General features: G+C 38.5%; 1 protein-coding gene across 1 annotated transcript in view; it reads left to right on the forward strand.

Annotated features, from left to right (window-relative positions):
* The window catches only part of DNAH6 (dynein axonemal heavy chain 6), a 447,135-nt gene that overhangs the window by 54,157 nt on the left and 382,765 nt on the right, over positions 1 to 10,213 (forward strand). The window contains exons 5-9 of the mRNA XM_007948902.2: positions 1,872 to 2,006; positions 2,095 to 2,215; positions 2,886 to 3,015; positions 4,368 to 4,536; positions 9,154 to 9,270. Coding sequence (XP_007947093.1) covers positions 1,872 to 2,006; positions 2,095 to 2,215; positions 2,886 to 3,015; positions 4,368 to 4,536; positions 9,154 to 9,270 — 672 coding nt within the window. The remainder of the gene's footprint in view (positions 1 to 1,871; positions 2,007 to 2,094; positions 2,216 to 2,885; positions 3,016 to 4,367; positions 4,537 to 9,153; positions 9,271 to 10,213) is intronic.

Consider the following 10,213-nt stretch of genomic DNA (forward strand, 5'->3'; position numbering starts at 1 on the left):
AAAAAAAAAAAAAAAAAACAAGGAACGGTTTATCCACAAGAGAAGAAAAATAAGAAAATAAAAATTAAAATAAAGAAAAAAGAGAGAGAAAAAAAAAGAAGGTGTAAACTAGGACCTTTTCAGTCATGTAGTGCAGGTCCGGAGAGTTACTGTAAAGTAGAACCTCTTCTTAAGCCCTTGGAATCTGGTAGAGCGCCGTCTCTTTAGGTTGTCTCTAGCTTCTGGTTACGTGTTGATTTGTTTTGTCCTTGTTTTATGGTTTAATATTTTGAAAAGGTCAAGCTGGTGTGTTTTATTTTATTATTGATTCAGGTTTGTTGGGTCGCTCTGCTGTTTTCTTTGTGATGGTGGAATCAATGTGTGTAGCGTCGATATGTGTTTCTGTTTTTCATAAAGAGGGTTTAGAATTTGAAGCTGGAGGTTTTATGGTAATTGGCTGAATATGGTTTCTTCTGTTGAATGAGTGAAGTTATTGGTGGAGAAGGTGGGAGCAGAAGAAGGAAAGCTTGGCGTGGCTAGGGTCGGTTTCTAGAGCTATGCACAGGCTGCTATTGATGGTGTAGTTATTTACAAGTCCACGGCCGACTCAATGGCAAATAATAACAACAACAACAACAACGGCTCAATCTCAGGAAAGATTCCTGTTGTTAGAGGGTCGCAAATTTCTGCCAATTTCAGACACACTCAAAGACCCTGCCTCTGTGGCCCCACAGAGCCAAAGCACAGCTCCAAGGCAAAATTTGCAGGACTGCACTCAGCTGCGGTTTCTTTGCTCTCCGTGGCTGTCTGCCCGCAGTGCTGAAGTAATTCCAGCAGACCCCTGATGGCCGGCTCTGGAGTTTGTCTCTGATACCACCCACCTGCAGCGCCAAAGATGCGTGCAATTTCAATTGTGTTGAAGTCGGTCCCGATATCCACGGCAAAGAAAGGCACGGTGTCTCCCAGTCTAACCCAAGCCCGCTCTGTGATCCGCTGGGAGGGAGGGAGCTAGCCTTTCTGGCGCAACAGTGAGATCTCTGCCTGAATCTCAGCAGTGGTGCCCATGCCCGTCTGCACTCAGAGGACCCAAATTACCAACAAAATCAGCCGCTGGAGGCAGGTCTCTGCCACTGCCCGCTGGAATATTGTAGTGGTCACTGGTATGCTGCTATAAGGTGACTTCCTTCTTGGCTCGGGGATCTCAGGCAGCCGCCCTTGCCTAGCAGACAGTGACTGGCCCAGGAAAGTTTCCAATGGTCTCTCATGGGTGCCTGTCTATCCTCTGCCAGTAGCTCTTTCCTAAATAATCTCCCTGTGCCTTTCCTCTAATTCTGCTCTTCTGTGTTTGGCGCACTCTGATTCGGTGAGCTGTTCAGAGCACCAAAGTTCCTAATTCAAACTGTTGTGCCTAGTTTTCAAAGTCCTTCAATGCCAGAGAGGAAAAAAGTGTGCTGCTCACTGGCAAGATTACATTTTGAATCCTGATAGAATACTTTTAGAACTACATTTTAGAAGTGCTCCTATTTAGTGTATGCATTTACAATTGTACATAAAGTTAACATGTAAACCAAAAAAAACCAAAAAATCAAACTCACTGCCATCAAGTCAATTCTGACTCATAGCGACCCCCATTGGGTTTCCAAGGCTGTGCATCTTTACAGAAGCAGACCGCCTCATCTTTCTTCCTCTGAGCAGCTGGTGATTTGAACTATGGACCTTTTGGTTAACAGCCAAATGCCTTACCCACTGCACCACCAGAGGTCTTTAAATTAACATGTAGAGAGAGCTGTTTATTATCCCTAGTAATCATTCTTTCTCTCTAAAAATTTATATACTTTTAAAACACAATATTTTCTTTTTACTAAATAATGATAAATTCTATTTTCATTCAGTATTTGCGACCAGCTCTTCTTAAAATAAATGAATTGTGTTATCAGTTGAGTTACATGGGACTTTGTCATATTGAAAAAGGACATACGTACACCCTGCAGGAATTTAAGGCTGTACAAGTCATACAGCTACAGGAGGTAAGGAATTTTGTCTATAAGGTTCAAGATATTTTCCTTATTATTGCTACTTCAGTACAATTAATTATACATATTCATGAATGTCTAGGTAACAGACCACCTAGATGAATTTCGAAGTGAGGCAAAAGATGTGGTCAGGAAGGCTTGTCGAATTGCTCTGCGTGCTGTAGGATTTATTCCTGATGACTGTTCATATGAACCTAATACAGGTATGAAGGGGAAAGAATCTTAGTATATCAGAAGTGGTGGTTTTCTAAAATATGATTGTTTTCAGTTCCACTGTTCTAAAGTTTAAATATTGATGCTACTTCAGTTCTTCCATAATTTTGCTTGATAATGTTGTAAATGTAATGTATATTGTAGAGAGATGTACTTCATTTTCCTTGCATTACTCATGTTTGTGTATAGTATTTCTAAACTGGTTCTAAACTAAGTACCTGTATTTCATAAACATTTTACAGTAGATTTGTGGCCTCTTTGTTTGAAGGTACGTCCAACCTATTAGTATAGACAGTCAGTTAATTAAAATGAAAGGACTCAATGGATCACAGGATTGGTCCTAGTTGAACATGAATTCTAAAAGATGACTAAAATGCAGGTGGGAAAGGATGCTAGAAGTGATCCTGGGAAAGAGGTGGTGTGTCTACAGGTCATACCCTGTTAAGATAATGTTAATAAATGCTGTACAGCCTTTTGTTGAGTTGTAATCTTTAGATGTGAATTCTTTTGGGTAACTGCACCATCTTCTGGGGTTCAAAATGCTTCATGAACTAAAGGATTTTTTTTCTAATTTTATTTGCCTTTTCTTTTAATCCATATTGGAAAAACATGGAATTTTTACACAAGAATTCTTATTTTTGTGTCTTCTATTGTTCTTAGATTATTTTAGACTAACAAGAAGTTCGGTTTTCATTGATACGCCATTTGACTTCCCCACTTATGGAGACTCTGAGAAAATGACATATACAGAACAGGCCAGCAAAAGGCATCATTGCATGAGGCTAACATGGTAAATGATTATTCTTTCTTTCAAGAAAAGTCTCTAGTAGAAACTGGAGAGAGTGCCCAAGACCCTGGATCCTGGAGATCAGCAGGGGAGCTGGCTTTGGGAAGGAGAAGTCATACATGCAGAGATTTGTGGGCCTCCTCAACTGGCCCTGAAGGGCCAGCTCCATCCTTCCGGCCACTGAAGAACTGCAGGCAGCTGCACAGCCCCACAAAGGTCTGCTCTGGTAGCATAGTGCCTAAGGCACTTGACTACTAATCAGAAGGCTGGCGGTTCAGACCCACCAGCCAGCCACTCCTCGGAAGGAAGGTTGGGTAATTTACTTGCATAGTGATACTGCCTCGGAAACCCAAGGAGGGGTCTGACTCAACAGCAAATAACAACAACAACAACAAATCCCTAACCTAGGTTTTGTAGGCAGGAGCCAGGGAAGAAAGTCTTCCTCCTAATGCTTTGCCAAATGTCTCTCCTTTACTGGGATTAACTCTTGTCACCTTCTACCCAACTGGATCTTGATGGAGACTGTTCCAGAGTTTGGACTGCCCACCATTCTAAAACCTGATGACTTAAATAAGTCAGGATGATTAAAGTTGACTGATCACAAATAACTCTGAAAAACAAAATCACCAAACAGTATCTGAAAAGTTGCAGTACTGTGCAGCACTGGTCATTGTTATTCCGTGTGCAATAATTTAGCTCAACTTTTGCAACTGCCTACTTCATAAATCTTGACTGTGTACCAATTTCATTTTCAGTTATGAAAATATCTGTGTCACAGCAGATGTCAGTAAAGCAGTCCCTCAGGCCACCATGATTAGCCTACTGGTTCTAGAGGCACCTGTGGCTCTACTTAAGCAGAATCAAAAGTTCTTCCAAGTGTCTTGCTGATTCAATCTGCATTCTAAGTACTTAAATGAAGAAACATTAGATTTGTACCTTTAGGCTAGCAACTGCTATTACCGGACATTTATGCAGTAGCAAAGATTTCACATCTTTACAATTAGAATACAAGTTATAGATATATTTGTTGATTTCAAATTTAAAGCAACTTAAAACAAACCTATATAGCTCTTTTAGCTAGATACACTAGGTACATTTTCTGTAACAACTATATTGTTTATTAAATAGCCTATGAAGCATTGTAACACTTAGCAAAGTTAGAATTGATGCTATATATTTGAATATTTGTGTTTTAAACTAGAAACTATTTAAAACAATAAATCCCTGATACTGGAATATGATTAAACTGAAATTGAAGGAGAAAAAATTTTAATCTAAATACTTCCTGTATAATCACTTTCAAAAATATATAATGAATATTGAAAATTGAAACTGATTTTTTTTTTCTTTTCAAGCTTTATTCGTCTAAATGACTATCTAATTGAGAACACAATGCATGTCCTAACGGTAAATTCTGTTAACTCTCTTTTGAATTATCTCACTGACAAATTAAAACGAACACCATCAGTAGATGTCATTCAGCAATGGGTTACTGAAGAGAAGCCTGAAGTCACTGACAAAAAGGTATATTCAAGATGCAGTTAAGAATGTTCATTGGTCAACTTTATTGAGTGCTTACTACGTACTATGAATTATGCTTTCTTCTGTGTACTGGAAAAATAGAAGAAATTCTTGAAGGATTTTAAATAATCAGGACCTGCCATACACACATGAAATGACACAATGAAAATCAGCGTATCGACAAGTATCTAATAATAGACTAAGAATGCACTGTGCTGACAGTGTGTTGCTGTCACTCTCATAGATATTTTTTAAAGGTTATTCATGTATTGTACTTGACAAATATTCCTTACCTACCTACTATGTGTCAATTCCTATGCTGGGAGTTGAGTATGTAGCTATGATATGCATAGACAGGAACCTTGCCCCAAAGAAGCTTATAGTTTGGGGGTTATCATGGGCATGGACTGGTAGGGGGAAGCAGGGAAGATGATATAAATAAAAGAAATGAACAATGATTTAGAGGTGAGAAGAAGCAAATCACAAAAGTAAATGTTGGAGTGGCTGACCTCTTGGAAGGATATTGATCTTTGAGACACAGACTAATTTGAAATGTCTGAAATGAAGTAATAGGAATTTGACCTTTTCAGTTCAGCATAGATAAGAGATAATTCATATTATCTTGTATCCATGTTTGCCAATAAGCTTTTACCTAGTTCATCCTTGATAATAGCTTCATGCCAGAATACCTAAGAATATAACAAAATATTCTTAGCTGATTTCATCAAGCTTCCTTCTTCCGTATCTCAACTTCTTCCCCCAGGAAACCCAGCTATGCAGTTTGAAGACCTAATGTACTTTGGCTTAGTTTCCCTTTTCTCCAAAAGTTTAGTTTTAATCACATACCTCTTTTCATTGCTTTATTTCTCCCTCATTATCAATTCTTCCTTTTGCTAAATACTATCACATTTTTAAAGTAACATTTCTTAATTTAAAAAGTAATATATGCTAAATACAGAAAATTTTTTTGGGGAAAAGTGCAGAAATGTAAAAAAAGTTCTCCACAAAGAGAGCTCCTTCCAAGGCATGGGTGGGGATGCATCATTCTTTATTTACTGTTTGATTACCTATTTTTCTGCTTAATGATATATTACTGAAAATCTCTCAGGTCAGTATGTATTTTTCCAATGTCTGGGAGCTCTGGTAGCATACTGGCTAAGATACTTGCCTGCTAACCAGAAGGCTGGCGGTTCAAACCCACCAGCCACTCCTCGGAAGGAAGGTTGGGCAATCCTACTTCCGTAGTGATACTGCCTCAGCAACCCAAGGAGGGGTCGCTATGAGTCGGGTTTGACTCGACGGCACATAACAACAACAACAACATAGGAGCTCTGGTGGTATAATGCCTAAGTCATTTGTCTGCTAACCAGAGGGCTGGCAGTTCAAACCCACCAGCTGCTCCTTGGAAGGAAGGTTTGGCAATCTACTTCCACAGAGATACCGCCTCCGAAACCCAAGGAAGGGTCGCTGTAAGTCGGATCCAACTTGACAGCAGTGAGTTTGGTTTTTATATAAAATTCTCACATTATATACTCTACATCTTGTGAACAGTTTCCTATTTTTAATCACTTCCTCACTGCAAATAACATCTTTGCATACACATTTCTTACACATCTCTGATTTTTTTCCATAGAAGAAATTCCTAGGTGTGGAATTATTGGGTCAGAAATATGCACTATTTTTAAAGCTTTGGATACATACTGATGCATGACTTTGTAGAAATTTTCTATCAACTTACCACATTTTTAGCAGTGTTTGAGAATGAGCATTTACCCACATTAACATTAGATATTATCTTTCATTTCAATCATTGTCTATCTGTTGCGTGTAAAGTGCTGTATCACTGCTTTCTTTTTTTTTCCCCCAGTTTGTAGTTTGGGTCAAATTTTACAGAGTAAATTAGTTTTCCATTTAATGATTTATCTTGTTTCTTAACATTGGTTGCAGTCCCCTTAATGTAACAACACTCTTCCCACTTCCTCCCTGGGTTCCCTATTTCCATTTCTCCTTTCTTCTTGTCCCTTCTTGCCTTCTGAGCTTTGTTTTTGAGCAAATCCTGCCCTTTTCCCCTCATATGGGTGATTGTACAAGGAGTACATTTCTTCATGGTGTTATTATTCACTTAATAGTTGATTCCCAGGGTTGGGTTCAGTTCCAGGTTTGAAGGGTGTCTAAAGACCACAGTCTTGTGTATTCTACCAGTTTCTATCAGAAGAATAACTGGTCTTTTTTTTTAGTAGTTTTGAATTTTGCTCTATATTTTTTTCTTCTTCTCTGTCCAGGACCTTCTATTGTGACCCCAATCAGAGCAGTCTGTAGTGATAGTTGGGCACCATCTAGTTCTTCTGGTCACTGGGGAGTAGAAGCTGTAGTTCTCGTGATCCATTAGTCCTTTGGATTAATTTTTTTCTTGAGCCTTTTTCATCATTCTTCTTTGCTACAGACAAGAAGAGTTCAATAGATGGCTGCTCACAAACTTTTAAAATCCCAGTTACTAGTCACCAAAGTGCCATGTAGAACATTGTCTTTGTGGAGTATGTTATGGCAATTAACCTAGATGTCTCCCCAGATTGTGGTCCTAAATCCCTAAGCCTAGTGACTCATTCCTTCAAGTTGTTTGGATATGGCTAAGAAGTCAAAACCCAGTGGGGGTCACTGTGAATCAGAATCAACTCGATGGCAGTGGGCTTCTTTTTTTTTGGGGGGGGGAAGAAGTCAGAACTTTGCTTCCTGTATGCTTTATAATATCCTTGGATATATTTGCAGCACATGCTATGTAGAAATATCCTCTACCAAACTTATATATACTCATTTGTATACTCCCATTTGCCATCCCACATCTGTTCAGCTTACATGTCTACCTGTGTATCTACTTGTGGGTGTTTTTTGTTATTATTATTATTACAGGATTATGTATGTAATAGTACTTACCTTTGTTGTCTTTTGCTATTTTGCACCTCCCAGTGTCTTCCTTTGCCTTGCTCATGTTGTGCTGCCCTCCCCTTTTGGTATATTGCCTTTCCCTTCACCCAAGTTAGTATGTGTCTACTCTCTAGTCAACTCTCTTCCCCTTCCATCCCTGGTAACCATCAAAGAATGTTTCTTCCTATGTATAAACTTTTTCTTGACTTTTTATAGTAGTGGTCAATATTTGTCCGTTATTCACTTACTTCACTCAGCATAATGCCCTCCAGGTTCATCCATGTTACGAAGTGTTTTGAGGATTCTTCACTATTCTTTACTGTTGTGTAGTATTCCATTGTGAGTGTGTGATATAGTTTGTTTATCCTTTTATCCACTGATGGGCACTTAGTTGTTTCTATCTTTTTGCTATTGTGAATAATGCTGTGTGTGCCTGTATCTATTCATGTTAAGGCTAATTTTCCTAGGGTATATATCTAGCAATGGGATTGCTGGATCATATGGTATTTCTATTTCCAACTTTTTAAGGAAGAACTGTACCATTTTTACATTGATCATACAATTTTACAGTCCCACCAGCAGGATAAAGAGAGTTCCAATCTCTCCACATGCTCATCAGCATTTGTTGTTTTCTGTTTTTTTGACCTTGGCTGTTATTGCTGGTGTGAGATGATACCTCATTGTTGTTTTGATTTGCATCTTCCTAATGGCTAATGATTATGAGCCTTTCTTCATGTATTTGTTGGCTGCCTATATGTCTTCTTTGGTGAAATTCTGTTCATTTTATTCCTTTAATTGCTATCTTGATGCAGGAATAAGAGATAGGTCTGGAGATTAGAAAGACCTGGGTTTGAATTCTGGTCTGCCACTTACTAGCTAGTGTGTCCTGGATGAAATGTCTTCTGTTCTCTAGACCTCAACTTTCCCATGATAGAATAATAACACCTGCTTCATATGTTTGGTGTAGGAATTACATAAACACTTAATACTGTGTCTGGCATACAATAAACACTTGATAAACATTGTTATTCAGTAAACTATTTTGAGGAAGAGAAGGAAGTGCTTTGCTGATTTTGTTGATTTTTCTTTTGAGAATAATTAGATAATGTCCTTTGCCCATTTTATATTTAAGTACATTTCTATTTAAGCATGTATATATTTAAATATTATTTATTATATTATTAGCATATTTTTAATTAAGTGTATTCAGTATATTTTTATTTAAATATTTGCAGCATCCCCTGGGTAGTGCAAATAGTTAATGTATTAGACTGCTAGGCAAAAGGTTGGAAGAAAGGCCTGGTGATCTATGTCTGGAAAATCATCCATTGAAAATCTTGTGGAGCACAGTTCTATTCTGACACACATGGGATTACCATGAGTTAATTACAGCTTTTATCTGCTTTATACATTACCGACAGATACGTTTTCCCAGGATGTTGCTTCTTCCATTTTTTTTTTCATGGCGTTTCTATAAGGAGGCACATTTTACATAGTTAAGTAGTCTTTCAGTATTTGCCTTTATTTTTCTCTGCCTATGGTCATAGGCTTTGAAAGACTTTCCATGTATCAAAATTATAAAATCAACTAACTTTATAAACTTAAGATTATGTGCCTCTTATAATATAGGTTTTTATATTTTTTATTTTACATCTTGGTACTTGGATCTTTATAACACTTCTAATGTGCTTGTTTCAGGCACCCCCTTTGTTGGAGAAGCAAGAAGAAGATGAATCTCTCATTCCCATGTTCCTCACAGAACTGATTTTGACAGTCCAGTCACTGCTTTTTGAGCCTTCTTTGCAAGACTTTCTGGTGCGTGTTTCTTTGTACAACACCCTTTTGTATAGCACCTTGTTGGAAATTGAAGTAGCTGTTTTACTTTCAAATGGTTGCCAGGACTTTTGTTGCTATTTCTCCAAACTTATCACATAAAAAAAGAAAGCTTGTTCTATTGACAACATAAACGTACATAAAAGTGAACTAAATATTTAGCACATTTTCTTTAACTTGACCTAAATCAGGAGCTTGGTATGGTACACTATTAAGAACATATGCTAGCTGACAAGGGACAAGATTGTAGTCACTTCTTGGCCACAGCCAGCTACCCAGAGGTAGCAAGTAGTTGGACTCAGGACCATAGTCCCAGGGGCCATCAAGCTCAATTGGCATAACATACTACACAAAAACATTGTTCCATATCCTACTTTTCAAGTAGCAACTGAGGTCTTAAAAGCTTGCAAGTGGCCATCTAGATGTAACAATGGCTCTCTCCTCATCCAAAGCAAAGAAGAATGAAGAAAACCAAAGTCACATGGAAATAATTAGTCCAAGGGACTGGTACACCATGCAATCCTTAGCCTATAGGACCCTGAGACCAGAAGAACTAGATGGTGCCCAGCTACCACTGTCAACCACTCAGAGGGGGATCTATGGAGGAGATCCTGGATAGAGTGGGAGAACAATGTGGAACAAAACTCGCAATCATTAAAAAAAAAAGGAAGAAAAAAAGGGATCAGGTTTACTTGTCTGATAGAGCTGGATGGAACCACTGAGACTATCTGGAACCACCCCTACCTACCTGCCCTTCAGGTCTGGAATTGAACCCACTCCTGACAGGCATATGAGCTGAACGTTTGCATTAGTAGATACACTCCTTGGAGAGAACAATCATGGGAGAATAGAAGGGCTGTGTATGCACAGGGAGACAGCTCAGGGGGCAGGAATGCATGGAGGGAAGGACACAGGGAAGAGGTAC

The sequence above is a fragment of the Orycteropus afer genome, unplaced genomic scaffold, assembly GCF_000298275.1.
Source record: "Orycteropus afer afer isolate SDZICR_OR568_19922 unplaced genomic scaffold, OryAfe1.0 scaffold00231, whole genome shotgun sequence".
Lineage (NCBI taxonomy): Eukaryota > Metazoa > Chordata > Mammalia > Tubulidentata > Orycteropodidae > Orycteropus > Orycteropus afer.